The sequence below is a fragment of the Carassius carassius genome, chromosome 42, assembly GCF_963082965.1.
Source record: "Carassius carassius chromosome 42, fCarCar2.1, whole genome shotgun sequence".
NCBI classification, from domain to species: domain Eukaryota; kingdom Metazoa; phylum Chordata; class Actinopteri; order Cypriniformes; family Cyprinidae; genus Carassius; species Carassius carassius.
In genome coordinates, this window is record NC_081796.1 from 814599 (window position 1) to 833169 (window position 18571).

Genomic DNA, 18571 nt, shown 5'->3' on the forward strand with positions numbered 1-18571 from the left:
GTGTTTTTATCTCTCTTGAAGAAAATGTTTGCTCTGTGTTTTTTGTTCTCCTCTCACTTAGGGTGACCTGGGTCCAGCGGGGCCGAGAGGCGATCCAGGACTTCAGGGGTTAAAAGTAAATCTTTCTTTGGGATAAATGAAAGCAAGCAAGAAAAAAAAACTTAATTTCACACCCTTCCTCACAAAATTATCATCAGATTCTTTGAGATGCTCATCCTCAAATTTAGATGAAACAAGCCTTTGGCAGGAATACATCCTCTTCTCACTTTAGTGAAGCGTGATGCTCTCAATCTAGCTTCCTCATTACCAGCTCTTAGATGTCATTCAGTGAGCAGACGCTTTCCTTTCCTTTACTGGGAGTCACATCGGGTCTATTTTATTTCCAGGGTGATCGCGGAGAGCAAGGGCTGCCAGGGAAAACAGGGCCGCCAGGACCCATGGTAAGAGCTGAAAGAACTGATTCCTCTTTCCAATCCCTCTGACGTCTGACAGAAGTGTGTGAGAGAACACACAGAGGAAGCACACCGGCCAGAGACGCATTGGTTTTATACAAACAAGTCTGCTTTAAACTAGACAGAGGAAGTGAAGAAGAGCTGGAGACAAACACAAAGACTTTAGGAAAATCTGCTTTCGTGTGCGCTGACATGCACCTGTCATGGTTTGGTGTGCATGGAAACATATGCACACTGCTTCCTGTCTTTTTGTTTCAGGGAGCATCAAAACCAAACATTGGGACAGTTGGATTGCCAGGAAAAAAGGTAATCATATTTATTAATAATATCATATTTATCTAATATTTCCATTCAAATAGCACAAATTATGGGCAAGCTTAAATCTCATTGAATTAAATGGTCATTGTTATAATTATATTACATTTACATTTACATTTATTCATTCAGCAGACGCTTTTATCCAAAGCAAAACAATTTTACATTGTAAAGTGCATAAATCATGGTAACAGTTATCGTACTTCCTTTTAATATTTTTTTATTCAAATAAGATACTATTGAATCACACTTTTTAAAACTGAACTGCAATGATTTAGTTTTCTGCATTTCAAATTGTGAAATGAATGCAAATGGTTATTTTTATTTTAAATGTTATTTTTAATGCAGTTATTTGAAAATGGGTAATGCAATGGGAATCACCATTTAGAATAATGGATAATTACTCTAAAGTCAAATGTCAAGATGCGTTACAGCCAAGACAAACTGAGAGAAAGTGTACTTAAAGGGACAGTCCACCCAAAAATGAAAAATCTGCTAAAAAAGAAGTCAGTAAAAACAAAAACTGTTTGGTTACCAACATTCTTCAAAATATCTTCTACTATGTTCCACAGAATAAAGAGAGGTTTTTCAAAGATTTTCATTTTCGGCTGGACTATCTCTTTAAATGTAATTTTAAATTATCCAATGTATTATTTCTGTTTTATTTATTTATTTGTAAATTACCATGTACTATATAAAGAAACAAGCAGTGAAAAGGCCTTATTCATAAATTGTTAGTTGTCATAACAAGCTTGATGGTAATAAACTTGACATGTATTTTTAAACAGGGAGAGCAGGGAGGAAAAGGAGAACAAGGACCTCCTGGAGAGCCTGGTCCAATGGTAATATACTGCTACATGACGGCACAAAATGATGTTCCAGAAATTATTTTTGTCCAGCGATGTCCTCTAACAATTTGTCCTTCATCTGCTCTGTTACTTAAAACACAAAAGCAGATATAAAGATATAATGTATTTAAACATGATGCAATGCAGTGCTGCGGTGGTGAATCATCCTGTTAGATTCGTCACCGTAATTAAGATTTAGAAATGTGCACAGAACTGGAGATTAAAGCATGTGCACATGCACAGCCAAATACACAGTAAAGAGCACGAGAAGTACTGTTCGGTTTCAGACCATCTTCTTCCTGAACATAATCTGTCTTGAGCTGCTGTGATCCGATGTTTCTGAGAAACTCCTGTGTTTTTCAGGGAAAACCAGGACTCGCTGGGAATGATGGAGCAGCCGGAGCTGCTGGAGCAAAGGTCAGTCAATCCAGAAAGTATATTAACTGCATCCAGCGGTGTAAAGAAACATAAACATGTGTAATGTCACTCAGAGTGCCGTATAATAGTAATTTCCCATCAGCCCATGTCTCGAGACACTGAGAGGGACACTAAGATTGAATACATATCATTCATTGTGATTAATACACAAATATTTATAGGTCGACAAACAGTAAAGGCATGAACGTCAGGAGAGGTTGGCCATTAATTACATTTAAAGTCTAAGTGTATAACCACTGTCATGTTCAGTTAATCAGCCTGACACCTCTGCTTCATAAAAACAGAGCTTTTCAGCATTAATAAACAGGACAAACATCAAAGAACAGAGAAAACCTGGCAACAGTGTGGCATGCATATCTGTATTTGTGTTTATTTATGTTTCTGGCATTTATCCTTTTTTAAAAACAGACTAGCATTTAATAAAAAAAATCATCATGCTCTTTTCACAAAACAAGATGACAATGTTTCAAATTACATTTAAACTCAATGAATACACTTTTAAAAATAAAAACTCAAATATCAGAAAATTTTTTAATGACAAAAATAACTTTTTAAAGTGATTCATTTAACTTGCTAGATTTTATGAACAAGCTTTTTCACAAAACCGGTGTTTTTTCTATGTCTGTTTGGATGCAGATGAAGTGTCACAAGGTGACGATCTTTAGGGGCGGAACCAAAATTCGGGAAGTTTGGTTCCGCCCGGAAGCGTTTCCGCCCGGACCGGAAAAACAGAACACCGGAACTTCCGGTAGCGCCGTAAGAAGGAAAATCAGGGAATTCGATGCACCTGTGCCTAGTTAGGGACAGCGGTTGGTGATTGGAGGATACGCTGGATAAGGCAGTACTTAAGGCCAAGTTATTTCCCAGTCTGGGAAGCTCTTTTTGGTGTGTGTGAAGCACTGGGTTGTGCCCGTCTTGGTACGCTGCTGGTAGCTGTCTAACTCTCTCTCTCCCTCAGGCTGGAATTGTATGATTGTGAAGACATCGCGAACCTTAAAGGTTGAGAAGTGAACAGATTATACGGCGAACTGAGACGACGTGAAAAAGGGGATTGGAAGTGGCATTGATGTGAGTACTAAGAGCCAGTCGAAAGTGCCCTGTATATTGACCTGGCGTTGTGTAGATCTCTCCAGGAGGAGGAGGGCGGCCCTACCCCTAATATAGTGTGGTGGGAGAGCCGAAGGAATACTTATTGAAGTAGTCACAACGACGACATCACTAGCTAGGCCGCATATTCCATCGCCAGATCCGAACCAAGCGAAGTGAAGGAAGACGGGTGTCCTTTCCGTACACTGAGTGTGGTGGGTGAGTCTTCGTGCTGTGAAAACCTATAATTTTGACGTGGTGCTGTATATTGCTGTGGGCTGCTGTGTATTGCCGTGTGTCCTGTCAGATAAACCCCCGCCTTCACGCACTTCGGCGTGGGAGGACAAGGAGATTGCTGGTCCTAGCCTAGTTCAGTACAGTATATGTTGTGAGCGTGCTTCAGATCTCCGGAGATAGCACGGTACGCTGTGTCCAGCCCAGAGGTGAAAGCCATCCAAAGCAGAGTAACTGTGTTTTGTGTCCAAGTTGATACCTGTGGAGAGGAAAGGAAAGAGAGTGAGTAACACAAGGAGAAACAGAGGAAACCTGTACTTACAGTGCGCTGTGTTCAGCCCAGAGGTGAGAGCCATTCAAAGCAAACTAACGGTGCTATTGTGCCCAAGTTGATATCTGTGGAGAGAAAAGGAGAGAGAGGGAATAACACGAGGAGGAATAGAGCGAACCCTGTACTTACAGTACGCTGTGTCCAGCCCAGAGGTGAGAGCCATTTAAAGCAAACTAACTGTGCTATTGTGCCCAAGTTGATACCTGTGGAGAGAAAAGGAGAGAGAGGTGAATAACACGAGGAGGAATAGAGCGAACCCTGTACTTACAGTACGCTGTGTCCAGCCCAGAGGTGAGAGCCATTCAAAGCAAACTAACTGTGCTATTGTGCCCAAGTTGATACCTGTGGAGAGAAAAGGAGAGAGAGAGTGAATAACACGAGGAGGAATAGAGCGAACCCTGTACTTACAGTACGCTGTGTCCAGCGAAGAGGTGAGAGCCATTCAAAGCAAACTAACTGTGCTATTGTGCCCAAGTTGATACCTGTGGAGAGAAAAGGAGAGAGAGTGGGTAACACGAGGAGAGACTGAGGAAACCTGCACTTACGCCGCTGCCTGTGGAGAAAGAGAAAGCGAGTGAGCACCCAAGGAACGAACTGTGTGAACCAGTACTTACTGTGAGCTGTAATCAGCGAAGAGGTGAGAGCAAAACCAAGCTGAACTAACTGTGCCTGTGTGTCCCAGCCGTTGCCTGTGGAGAAAGAGAAAGCGAGTGAGCACCCAAGGAACGAACTGTGTGAACCAGTACTTACTGTGAGCTGTAATCAGCGAAGAGGTGAGAGCAAAACCAAGCTGAATTAACTGTGCCTGTGTGTCCCAGCCGTTGCCTGTGGAGAAAGAGAAAGAGCCCGTTGCCTGTGGAGGAAGAGAAAGAGAGTGAGCACCTCGAGAACGAACTGTGTGAACCAGTACTTACCGTGAGCTGTATTCAGCGAAGAGGAGGAAGAAGGAGGGCGCTACGGATACCTAAGACTCAGGCCGGGGCCCGAGTCCCACGCCCCGGATCCCCGTGGCCCCCTTGCTCCCTGACCTCTTCCCGGCCATAGCCCATCTGGAGGGCCGAGTCAGAGTTTAGTTTTAATTGCCCTTTCCCTATTCCCCAAGCTATTTTTAAATATTTAAATAAAGATTGTTTTATCACTTACTTGTTCTCGTGTTGTTTGGCCATTGGGTCGGGTTTGGGGACCTCCTCGAGGTGGAAGTTGAGAAGGGGTGTGGCTTAGTTAAAGCATAGCCAGCCCCTGGGTGTGACAGATTTGGCGTAGTCGGCAGGGTTTCCACCTCGAGTTGAGTAACCAAGGTCGTCCAATGACCGACAACGCGGGGCTTTCAGCCCAACCCCGTGCCATGCCCGTTTTTATGGGGAGCCCCTGGATTCAAAAATATGGGGGGACAGAATCCGAGGTACGATTGTCTGAATGGAAGGCTCAACTAGAGTACTTGGCCGACCTACAGGGCCTTAGTGCAGCCCAGCGGCTTCAATTTGTGTTAAACTCCCTGGATGGAGAAGCGCGGCGAGAGGTGCATGCCGCCCCCGAAGCCGTTAGAGCCAACGCCCAAACCGTGTTCCAGTTCCTCACTGAACAGTATGGTGACCACACCCCCGTAGCTGTCCTTCGCTCCCAGTTCTTCAATTGTAAGCAGGGCCCCCGCCAACCGATTAGAGCTTTCGCCCTGAGGTTGCGAGAGCAATTCGCCCGACTACAGACCCGTCGGGACCACGGGTTGGGAGATGGAGAGACTCTATTGCGGGACCAGTTTCTTCTGGGGTTGAAGGAGGGTCCGGTGAGACAGAGCCTACGTATCCAGTTTCGAAGGGACCCGGGTCTTACGTTCGAAGATCTGAAGAAAGAGGCACTGGCCCTGGAAGGTGATGAGACTGAGGTGAGTGGTTCCCCAGTGTGTGCGGTTGTCAGTGAAGTAGCACCAGCACAACCCGGAGGCCCTGACTGGAAGCAAGCACTGAAGGCTGAACTTTTGAAAGATGTCCGCGATCAGATGTCTGAACTGTCTAAAGCCCTCGTAGGAGAATTGCGCCAAGGACGGGCGCGGGAGGAACCACGGCCGGCGCCCCGAGACCGAGTGTACTCAGAGGGAGGCCGAGAGCCGTTCAGGCGCCCGAACCACTTTAACCGGCCCCGTTTCGAATGGGACGAGCAAGGGCGACCCATCTGTAACCGCTGTGGCAAACCAGGTCACTATAGCCGTCAGTGTGGGCCCCGCAGGGCGTCAGAAGGGGGTTTTTAGGTCGGCCGGCCACTGTGGGTCGTGTGGCCGGGACCCCTCGAGAAGACCCTGGAAGAGGATATGGCTCTAGGAGCCAGATGATTGGGCGTAGCCCCGTGGCGAAGGTGAGAGTGTGCGGCAAGGAGATTCAATGCCTGGTAGACACAGGCTCCCAAGTGACGTTGTTTGCTGAGAGTTTATCCGAAGAAGTGTTTGGGAAACAAGGGGCACCAGGGGCGGAGGCCCCCTGGCTTACTCTGAAGGGCGCAAACGGCCTCGACATCCCATATATTGGCTACCGATTGACGGACCTAGAGGTTCACGGAGTGATGGTCCCCCAGAAAGGTGTGATTATCGTGCAAGACCATTGTCTGGGTGCACATCGAGCCCTGTTGGGCATGAATGTCCTCGCTGATTGCTGGGAAGAGCTATTTCGGGCTAGGCCCGTATCGAAGATACCACCTGCAGAGAGGCCCAAGTGGGAGTGTGTGGTAGCTGACTGTCGAAGGGTGCAAATGAGCCAAGTCCGCAGGGAACAGGAAGAGGTAGGAAGAGTGATGTGTCGTTTTGCTTTGTCTGTCCCCGCAAAAAGTGAGGCTGTTGTGTGGGCGCGAGTACCGCCCCGAAGAGCGGGCCCAGAAGAGTGGGTGCTGGTGGAGCCCCATGTGGATTGTCCACAAGTGGAAGTGGCACGAGGATTATCGACGGTCCGGCGGGGGAGAGTCCCCGTGAGGATACGGAATGTACATCCATACGCGGTGCAACTACATCGGCACCAACGATTAGCCCGTCTGACAACGGTTACATCCCACCAAGTAAGGGAAGAGAGGGATATTAGTTTTCGTCAGGTGTGCCCCACTGTCATCGAGGTGGCCCTGACACAAGTAGACACCCCATGGGGTGGTATGGAGAGGAGTGTGCCGAGCCACCTGGCGGGTGAGTCGTTACAAGGGGAGGATTTAGAGCAAGCACAGACACAGAAGTTACAGGCCCTCCTTCGGAGATGGCAGCATGTGTTCGCCACCCACGACGAAGACTACGGATGCACCCAGGTGGTACAACATCATATACCTACCGGGGATGCAGGGCCCAGCCGGGAGAGATATCGCCCAATTCCGCCCACTTTGTATACCGAGGTACGTACACTCCTGCAAGGCATGCTGAAGCAAGGAGTTGTTAGGGAAAGCAGCAGCCCGTGGGCGGCCCCCATAGTGCTGGTGCAAAAGAAGACGGGGGCTTGGAGATTCTGCGTGGACTACCGTAAGCTGAACCTCGTGACTAAGAAAGACGCTTTCCCTTTGCCACGGGTCGAAGATTCGCTTGCCAGCCTCACGCAGTCGGCATGGTACTCTACCCTAGATTTGGCCAGTGGCTACTGGCAGGTGCAGGTGGCCGAAGCAGACCGGGAGAAGACTGCCTTTACAACCCCGTTTGGACTATTTGAATGGGACCGGATGCCTTTCGGGCTCTGTAACGCTCCGGCCACCTTCCAGCGGCTGATGCAGCGGTGCTTGGGAGGTCAGTTCATGGAGTCAGTATTAGTTTACCTGGATGATGTGATTGTCTACTCCCCAGATTTTGATTCACACCTGAGGCACCTCGAGGAAGTCTTTCGGGCCATGGAGAAGTACGGATTGAAACTACAGCCCAATAAGTGTCACTTACTACGGAGAGAAGTCAACTTTCTGGGCCACGTGGTCAGTGCGGCTGGAGTGTCCGTAGATCCTGGAAAGGTATCGGCCGTGAAGGACTGGAAGGCCCCGAGGACAGTGAGGCAAGTGCGATCCTTTTTAGGATTTGTGGGATACTATAGGCGTTTCATAAAGGACTTTTCAAAAATTGCTAAACCCCTTAATCAGTTGCTGGTTGGCACAGGTCGTAACCGGGGCCGGGGGTCGCCCAACGTAGACTGGGATGCAAATTGTGAGTCGGCGTTCCAGACATTGAAGCAGGAGCTGCTACAGGCCCCTATCTTGGCATACGCAGATTTCACAAAACCATTCCTTTTGTATACAGATGCCAGCAATCTCGGGCTGGGAGCGGTGTTGGCTCAACGGCAGGACGGAGTTGAGAGGGTCATCGCGTACGCCAGCCGGAGCCTCCACCCAGCCGAGAGGAACGATGCGAACTATAGTTCTTTCAAATTGGAGCTGCTGGCGTTGAAGTGGGCCCTAAGTGAGAAATTTAAAGACTACCTCTGGGGTGCCAAGGTGACGATCATTACAGACAATAACCCATTAGTACACTTACAGACGGCGAAGCTGGGAGCCGTGGAGCAGCGGTGGGTGGCCCAACTGGCCAACTTTGACTATCAACTACAGTACCGACCAGGGCGTGAACACACGAACGCGGACGTCCTCTCAAGGCTGCCCGAAGCGGAAAGCCCCGGAGGGGCCAGCCCGGAGGAGGGCTATATGGTAGGAGCAGTAGAGGCACCAGGCAGCAGACAAGAGGCCGTGCCTGAGAACTGGGGATGGGATCCCCGTCGGTGGAGGGAGAGACAGGCCAGGGATCAAGATGTGCGGCTGGTAAGAGAATGGCTGGAACAGGGCCGACGGCTGACGCCAGCGGAGAGGTTAGCCCAGACGGATACTGGGAGGAGGCTGCTGGGGCAATGGGACAGGCTGGAGCTGAGAGATGGCGTTTTGTGCAGAAGGGTCAGTGACCCGAAGTTGGGCGAAGAAGTACGCCAGATCGTGGTACCCGCAGATGAGGTAACGGCTTTAGTTTCGGCGTACCACAACCAGTTGGGGCATCAGGGACAGGAGAGGACCGTGTCCCTGCTTAGGAGATTCTTCTTTTGGCCCGGGCTAGAGGCATCGGTGCACGCCCTAATTCAAGCTTGCCCGAGATGCATATTGTTTAAGTCCAGACGGGAGGTCCGAGCGCCAATGGTACCCATCCATGCGAAGGCCCCCCTTCATATCATGGCTATGGACTTCTTGACACTGGGCCGACCACGAGATCGCTACCAGAACATCTTGGTAATAACGGATTTGTTCACAAAGTACGCTTGGGCTATCCCCACCCTCGACCAGACTGCAACCACCACCGCTACAGTTTTATGGCGGGCCGTCTTCCAGACGTTCGGATGCCCGGAGTTTCTGCACTCCGATCAAGGAGCCAACTTTGAGTCCAGGGTAATTAGAGAACTATGCCAGTTGTACGGTTGCACGAAAACTCACACCACTTCGTATCATCCTCAGGGGAACGGCGGCTGTGAGAGATTCAATCAGACCCTATTGGGGCTGCTGGGGACCTTGGACCAACAACGGCAGGACGATTGGGTGAGTGCCTTGCCAAACCTCCTACAGGCCTATAACAACAGTATACATAGTACTACGGGTTACGCTCCCACTTACCTGATGTTTGGCAGACACATACGAATGCCTACTGACCTGGTCCTAGGAGTGATAGCCGACCAAGAGGAAGCAAGTGTAACGGAGTGGGTGGGGCGCCATCACCAGCGCTTGCATTTCGCCTACGAGCAGGTGTCAAAAAGGATACAGACGGCAGGAGAGAAAAGTAAGCGGTTGTATGATCGGACTGCTAGAGAAGCCCCTCTACTGCCAGGAGAGAGGGTGTTGGTGAGAGATAATCGGCGGCAGGGGAAGGGGAAACTGAGTGACCGTTGGGAGGCCACCCCTTATGTAGTCTGCCGGCAGCAGAGGCCGGGGCAGCCGGTCTATACCATCCGGCCAGAAGGGAAGTCAGGCCCCGACCGTGTGGTGCACCGGAACATGATTCGCCCATGCCCTAACTACCCTGAAGCCGTGGAAGAAGTCCCCACGGAACCTGTACCAGCGGCCCCCTGGATTGAAGGTTGGGCTGTGGTACCAGGGAGACCCGTGGTGGCACCACCCCCGATCGCCCCGAGAGAACCAGAAGCAGCCCCTGAACAAGCTGAGCCCGATTCACCAGTGAGACGATCCCAGCGAGAGAACCGAGGCCGACCCCCTGCCCGCTATGGGGAGTGGACAGCCCGAGGACGTTCTAGGGACTAGAACGGATTGGCGGGGGAGGATGTCACAAGGTGACGATCTTTAGGGGCGGAACCAAAATTCGGGAAGTTTGGTTCCGCCCGGAAGCGTTTCCGCCCGGACCGGAAAAACAGAACACCGGAACTTCCGGTAGCGCCGTAAGAAGGAAAATCAGGGAATTCGATGCACCTGTGCCTAGTTAGGGACAGCGGTTGGTGATTGGAGGATACGCTGGATAAGGCAGTACTTAAGGCCAAGTTATTTCCCAGTCTGGGAAGCTCTTTTTGGTGTGTGTGAAGCACTGGGTTGTGCCCGTCTTGGTACGCTGCTGGTAGCTGTCTAACTCTCTCTCTCCCTCAGGCTGGAATTGTATGATTGTGAAGACATCGCGAACCTTAAAGGTTGAGAAGTGAACAGATTATACGGCGAACTGAGACGACGTGAAAAAGGGGATTGGAAGTGGCATTGATGTGAGTACTAAGAGCCAGTCGAAAGTGCCCTGTATATTGACCTGGCGTTGTGTAGATCTCTCCAGGAGGAGGAGGGCGGCCCTACCCCTAATATAGTGTGGTGGGAGAGCCGAAGGAATACTTATTGAAGTAGTCACAACGACGACATCACTAGCTAGGCCGCATATTCCATCGCCAGATCCGAACCAAGCGAAGTGAAGGAAGACGGGTGTCCTTTCCGTACACTGAGTGTGGTGGGTGAGTCTTCGTGCTGTGAAAACCTATAATTTTGACGTGGTGCTGTATATTGCTGTGGGCTGCTGTGTATTGCCGTGTGTCCTGTCAGATAAACCCCCGCCTTCACGCACTTCGGCGTGGGAGGACAAGGAGATTGCTGGTCCTAGCCTAGTTCAGTACAGTATATGTTGTGAGCGTGCTTCAGATCTCCGGAGATAGCACGGTACGCTGTGTCCAGCCCAGAGGTGAAAGCCATCCAAAGCAGAGTAACTGTGTTTTGTGTCCAAGTTGATACCTGTGGAGAGGAAAGGAAAGAGAGTGAGTAACACAAGGAGAAACAGAGGAAACCTGTACTTACAGTGCGCTGTGTTCAGCCCAGAGGTGAGAGCCATTCAAAGCAAACTAACGGTGCTATTGTGCCCAAGTTGATATCTGTGGAGAGAAAAGGAGAGAGAGGGAATAACACGAGGAGGAATAGAGCGAACCCTGTACTTACAGTACGCTGTGTCCAGCCCAGAGGTGAGAGCCATTTAAAGCAAACTAACTGTGCTATTGTGCCCAAGTTGATACCTGTGGAGAGAAAAGGAGAGAGAGGTGAATAACACGAGGAGGAATAGAGCGAACCCTGTACTTACAGTACGCTGTGTCCAGCCCAGAGGTGAGAGCCATTCAAAGCAAACTAACTGTGCTATTGTGCCCAAGTTGATACCTGTGGAGAGAAAAGGAGAGAGAGAGTGAATAACACGAGGAGGAATAGAGCGAACCCTGTACTTACAGTACGCTGTGTCCAGCGAAGAGGTGAGAGCCATTCAAAGCAAACTAACTGTGCTATTGTGCCCAAGTTGATACCTGTGGAGAGAAAAGGAGAGAGAGTGGGTAACACGAGGAGAGACTGAGGAAACCTGCACTTACGCCGCTGCCTGTGGAGAAAGAGAAAGCGAGTGAGCACCCAAGGAACGAACTGTGTGAACCAGTACTTACTGTGAGCTGTAATCAGCGAAGAGGTGAGAGCAAAACCAAGCTGAACTAACTGTGCCTGTGTGTCCCAGCCGTTGCCTGTGGAGAAAGAGAAAGCGAGTGAGCACCCAAGGAACGAACTGTGTGAACCAGTACTTACTGTGAGCTGTAATCAGCGAAGAGGTGAGAGCAAAACCAAGCTGAATTAACTGTGCCTGTGTGTCCCAGCCGTTGCCTGTGGAGAAAGAGAAAGAGCCCGTTGCCTGTGGAGGAAGAGAAAGAGAGTGAGCACCTCGAGAACGAACTGTGTGAACCAGTACTTACCGTGAGCTGTATTCAGCGAAGAGGAGGAAGAAGGAGGGCGCTACGGATACCTAAGACTCAGGCCGGGGCCCGAGTCCCACGCCCCGGATCCCCGTGGCCCCCTTGCTCCCTGACCTCTTCCCGGCCATAGCCCATCTGGAGGGCCGAGTCAGAGTTTAGTTTTAATTGCCCTTTCCCTATTCCCCAAGCTATTTTTAAATATTTAAATAAAGATTGTTTTATCACTTACTTGTTCTCGTGTTGTTTGGCCATTGGGTCGGGTTTGGGGACCTCCTCGAGGTGGAAGTTGAGAAGGGGTGTGGCTTAGTTAAAGCATAGCCAGCCCCTGGGTGTGACAGAAGCAGAAATCATCCGCATCACCTAATCTCATACAGGTGATAACGGGCTGAGAGCTGATCTGATTGGCTCAGATTTCTGCTGATTAACGGAGGATAAGATTTCACCACATACTGTACATGATTGTCAAAAGTATTTTGTATTTTGGCACTATTTTTAAAATCAGATTTGATAAGAAATAAATGAAGAGATTGCCGAAAGCTTTATTTTTCCTCAAAAGTGGCTGAAACATTTTAGCGAAGGCTGTAAAATGTGTCACAGCGAACTATCAGCAAGCGTAATGCTACCCAAAACAGTGACTTCAGACTCTTTACCCTTCTCATTATCGCTCTCAGCGGTCAAGTGTACAAAGACAGATTTCTGGTGAGCAGCGTTGTCCTCAACACTCTTCCTGTGACTGTAATGAGGAGATCTGAAGTGTTTTTCAGAGAAGTGCTAGCGCAGTAATGGCTCTCTTTTGTTGAGCTGGAGTTCACAGCTGCCGTTGTTAATGTTAAGCGTGCTAGTGGTTACTGTCTGTGGGCATTGAAATCATGCCAGCTTTCTGTGCAGCTATACATCAACAGTTGCTTTTTATTTCATAATAATTTGCCTCAGTTATTGAGTGACTATTAACCAAAGAGCCCAAGCTTGTTCAGACCAGCCCATCATCTGGTCTTGAGGCTTTACTTAGATGCCACTGGGATAATAAATAAAGTGGATTTGCCTTGGTATAGTTTCAAGGAACATTGCAGCGGTTAATAGTTTACAGGAACTACGCAGCTGCTCATGTGTAGCAGCGAGTCCAAACAGTGTCCACTGCTTGTCTGTAAAGTTATGCAATCTTGATTAAGCAAGACTAATGACCCTCGTCTGCAAATTAGACAGACATTGTTTTGTGAAGGAAACAGGAAACATGTATTTCAACCACAGCGAAACGGAAATAAAGAAAAAAATAAAAATGAAGTGAAAATGTTCTCCACATGGCACCATTTAGAAATGCATATGAAAATTAATCACTAAACCTAAAGAAATTGTCTGGAAAGCTGTGGCATTTTGACGAAGTCATTAATCATCTTTAGCTTTTAATTTTATATTCTGGCTTATTTTTTGCCAAAACATATCTCATGTACACTGCTGTTCAAAAGCTGTAAGAAGTTAATACTTTTATTCAGCAATGATACTTTGATCAGAAGTGACAGTAAAAACGTTTATAACGAAACAAAAGATTTCTATTTCAGATAAATGCTGCTCTTCTGAACTTTCTGTTCATCTGTGAATCCTGAAAAATAAAATGCGTCACAGTTTCCACAGAAATATTGAGCAGCACAACTGTGTTCAACATTGATAATAATCAGAAATGTTTCTTGAGCAGTAAATCATCATATTATTCTGATTTCTGAAGATCATGTGACACTGAAGACTGGAGGAATGATGCTGAAAATACAGCGGTGCATCACAGAAATACATTACACTTTAACACAGATTCACACAGAAAACAGCTGTTTGAAATTATAATAATATTTCATAATTTAGAAATAAACACAGCCTTGGTGCTTGAGCAGAAGAAACAAAACCATTAAGAAAATCGTCCTGACCCCAAACATTTCAGTTGGTAGTGTACACAGATACTATTCCCGAAACATAAAATGAATGAAGGAATTAAACAACTGTACTGCTTTAATAATGTTACACAGCATGATTTAAATCACAATTTAATGATGAGTGCAAAAAAATATAATAATAAAAAAATAAAAACAAACAAACCTTGAACTGATCCAATGGTAGGAAAATACATGAATCAGGATTTATTAAATCTTTAATGGTTTGCTTTTATTTGTAATAATTATTCACATAAAGGAATGCTCTAAATGGGACAGCTCTAGTAATTAGTGAGGAATATTTCTGAGCAGTAAATTCAGCTGCGGTTGACACTGAAGTGAGTTTGTGAGCGTGTTTGACTCTGAGACTTCATCAGCACAGACATTAATCAGTCTGACTGACAGAGTAAACCTCTGATGCCAGCTGATTCAGCGCCATGCACGCTCCAAACCTGGACGCTTGTCTGGAGTCCATGAATAGATGCATACTTAGACGTACCTTGAATTATAAATGATGCCTTTAGATGAAATGAATCGGCCTCTCAGTGCTCAAGTGGATGAGAGCAGTTGGATGGCCATCGAGGGGTCAGAGCATAGACATCTTGTTTAAACAGAAAGCATTCTGTTATTGAGCTCTGAAAGCATTAATGGCTCATGTTCATCTTGTAATCTTCATTCACGGCTACATCCTCGGCCAAACCCATTTCAGCTAAAGAGTTTCACCCAGAGCCGCTGAGCGCCGTCTGTTTTCTGTGTGAGCTTCAGCTGAACTACACGTTCAGGAGTAATGACGTAACGCTGGTGTTTGTTCAGCTCTGAGTCCAGCCTGCTGTCCAATCCTGTAGATTTCATATGCACTCGATTTGTAAAAAAACACATTTTCCAGTGGGCTGACAAATGAATCTAAATATTAGTTCTGGTAGCACAAGCTGGAATGGCTTGGTTAGAGGATGTGGAGTGACCTGGTTTTCATTGGGAACGGTTCAAGCCACTCGTTTATTCTCTGTGTGCAGAATGTCATGTACGTATGTTCTTACAGTCTAAATAACCCACAGACAATACATCTTAAAGCTTTTGATGTTTTAAACAACATTATGGAATTTACTTTAAATGTTTGCATTTAATTCCTTTTGCGACATAGAAAAAGTTTAGATACAAATGTCTTTTATGTTCAGTCAGCATCAGCTTGTGTCATTCTGCTTGAGTTTACGGCACGCTGCTATAAAGTTTAACACTCCAGTCTAACAAACACAGGAATTCACACTTTTTTAGATTTTTAAGAATTATGCTGTGGTGTAACTCTTTAAAACAAGCTCCTAACTTTAGTAGAAGAAAAAAAGTCCCCAGATAACCCCAAACTGGGTCAGAAAACCTCCTCTTTTAGGATTTGAGGACTGTTAAAAGACCACAAAAGCCTCCCCAGATCCATATAAAGCGTCAGTCCCTGCAAGGTCCTCTGCTACCGAGCCACAGATAACCAGTCCTCTCTGCTGACTTTCTTGTGGCCTTTGAGTTTTACTGCAGAGGTTTTACAGTTTCAGAGCGTCTCGAGTCCATTTCAGAATTAAATCACATGCTGCATGTACGCAAACACATGCGTTTATGAGTCGTGAATGTCCACAGCCCTCACACACGCTTGTGTCACAGCAAAACAAATAAAAAATAAATATATATTTACAATATACTTTTGTCTTGATTTCTTGTTTCTGGTCCTCAAACATCCATCTTGTTTTCCTGCATGGTAAACCATCTTGCTGAAACACCCGTTTGTACTATATATTAAATATTTATAATATTAAAGTCATCTTGCCTTGACCCCTGGCTTTGTTTGAACATAATTAGTCTTGCTCCTGCTTCTCAGGACATCAAGAGACGACTTTTGAATAACGTCATGAAATAACTTTTATTTAATGCTCTTTAATATGTTCTCAGAATAAATCGATCTTTTCAATTAAAAGTCACAGACAAGCAGAAGGCTTGAAAGGACCCTGATTTCCAAACCACTGACTGCAGCACTGGCCGAAAACTACAAATAAACAAACAGGATTCCTTAAAGTAGAGAAAGAGCCTTTGTCCAAGGGTGATTTTCCAATTACTGAGGGGGAAAATTAGTTTTAGGGATATGTTTGTCTATGCTTATGAATGGTATTTCTGGCATATACTGTCAGTATTTATTATCCTACAAATAATGTTGACCAGCCCTTCTGTTGAAGAACAGAAAACATGTTTACAGGAATACATTTGCAGGCCACAGGGTATAAAAGGAACCGTGAAGCTTGTTCTTCAGTGAAACGTTTGTTTTGTGAGCCTGTAAGTCTTCATTCTGAGGTGCGGCTATACTTTCCAAGGTGGATGAACATCTGGTTATGTGATACAGATGTGATTCCTGTGGGAAACTGTAGTAGTGCACATCAATGCGAAGCTCAGCCAGTGTTTTACTTCACACTGTCTGCTTCTAGACTGTTTTCAGCAGATTTTCAGAATAGATTTTGCAGTTGTGTATTTTGCACATTATTAGTGATGTTTAATGATGTATACTCAAAACATCTTTTACTGCTATATCGTTTCTAAAATGGTATTTTATTGTCATTTAAAAACATTTCTGTCAATTACATTCTCTACATTCTGTTTTATATATCCTTTTATATTGTCTATAAAATGGTTATGTTTAGGTTTGGATCTTAATATCTAAGTCATAAAATTATAAATTTGCATCTATACAAATATCTTTATGATACAATTGAGTCTTATATATTTGACCATCTTTAGTTATAAATATGTTATAATGTTCTTTTTGTATATGTGCAAATTGTATGCTTCAGCATCAATCAAAACATATAAAAAAATGTATATTTTCTACCTGTAAATGTTACCTATTAATACCTGTGTAACAGTGAAACCAGACATTTCAACATAGTATAACACCAGCCTCTTATATTTATTTTTGCACCAATTTTAATTACAGATTATTGGTTAATAAAGCCTTATTTTCGTGCAGTTTCTTGCACAATACTGTGTTATGAGTTCAATAGATCTTTACCATAGTGCATGGTTTATAAACTAATACATTTTGATGTTTGTATCACATAACAGCTCCATAGATTTTCTGATGTAGTAAACTTGCTTGGTAGCGCAGGAGTGAGACGGACTGTTTAGTTTATGTCTGAGACATCTTTTCCACAAACTGTGTGCTTTGAGTGTTTTCTCACCATAGAACATGTTTTATTTAGTCAAACACACCTACAGATGTCAGGCCAGAGTCAGAGTAGTTGTTGGGTCCAGCTCCAGAGGCCGCCGCAATCCACATTTATGTTTTCTCTAACAGACTCGCTGCTCTTCTAATGAAAGGTTTGCTTCCTTAGATGTTTTATATGTCCTGGAATGCCAAACTTAACAAAAACAAAAAAAAAACACAACAACTCTTAGTTTCTCTTTCTCCTGGCCTCTTCACAAAGCCGAAGTGTTAGTGAGTGTGCTTGAAGCTTTCATGGAGGGCAAACATTTGTTCTTTGCTTAAGGCAATGACTCTTGAAGGGGACGCCTGCCTCCCCTCCACCTGTGGCTCTGATCAAAGTCTGCTCGAGTGGGGCATGAAACTCTTCATCTCACACACTCTTTAGACTCCAGCCAGTTATTGTCTTCTGCTGTATGTATCTCAACACTGCTGGAGTTCCAGTAGTGCCAAGATCTACAAATAAGAGGAAAGAAAAAAGCATTTTCCTAAACTTTATTTTGTGCTATTTCCAGGACAAGATCAACTTGGACTAGATATATTCACATCGTTGTTACATATAGGGCTGGGAGTCGAGTTTAATACTTTTTAGGAACTGACCGAATTGCCTAGATACCATCGAGTATTGAAAAACGTCTTGTCATTTGAAACCAAATTTCGATATCTAAGAGGTTAATCTTATCTAAGTCTGTGAGCCAATAAGCATACAGTAGGGCTGGGTCATAACGCATATTGTTATATATTGATATCGCAATATAATTTTACTTGATAAAAAAAGAAGAGTTTGATAAATGTTCGATATAAGCAGACAAAGCCACTGGAAGGCAAGCCTGCAACTTTTAGCCAAAAAAGCATAACAGCTAATGCTAACCCTTCCGCTTAGCTGTACTTGGGAAAGGAGACCAGAGGGAGTTTGGTTTGAATGGATGTCAGTGGAGGAGAGGCTTCACTACGCTGAATAAATAGCTTTTCTTTTAATGAATCGACAGCCTATCAGCTAATATTCAAATACTTTTGGATTAAACTATTTTTTTGAGTTAACACTGAAAAAAATATGTAATTTTATAAGACTGTCAGTCACTGACTCTTTGCAACAAGTGTGATTCAGCTTATGGCACTTCTCATTCATTCCTATGGTATCAATGAATGGAGATTGTAATTAGGCTGTAATGTGATTGGTTATGAAGGAATATGTGATCCAAGTAGATGGTTACACTTTCTCCAGACCCTCTCATCTCCCAATAGTAAGACAATCTCTGGAGCAGATGTGTTTACACTCTGATGATGAGTCTCGGTCACGCGACACTATACAGCGCTGTGAGATCCAGCTCGGGGATCAAAACTAGATTAAACTCAGATGAAACAGCGCTGACAAACAGAATAAACACAATGATACAGTCAATTCAATCCACAAACCACCATCATTTACCAGGGATGTACTGTAGTATCCTAACACTACCTTTACCATGGTATTGTGGCAGAAATGTGTGATACAGTACTAGAGGTCGACCGATTTATCGGTTTCGCCGATTAATCGGCACCAATAGT

At 45.6% G+C, this 18571-nt stretch overlaps 1 protein-coding gene across 1 annotated transcript in view; it reads left to right on the forward strand.

Moving 5' to 3' along the window:
• The window catches only part of si:dkey-225n22.4 (collagen alpha-1(XXI) chain), a 45223-nt gene that overhangs the window by 9738 nt on the left and 16914 nt on the right, over positions 1 to 18571 (forward strand). Inside the window, exons 11-15 of the mRNA XM_059535178.1 lie at positions 62 to 115; positions 387 to 440; positions 711 to 758; positions 1556 to 1609; positions 1979 to 2032. Of these exons, the coding sequence (XP_059391161.1) occupies positions 62 to 115; positions 387 to 440; positions 711 to 758; positions 1556 to 1609; positions 1979 to 2032 (264 nt within the window). The remainder of the gene's footprint in view (positions 1 to 61; positions 116 to 386; positions 441 to 710; positions 759 to 1555; positions 1610 to 1978; positions 2033 to 18571) is intronic.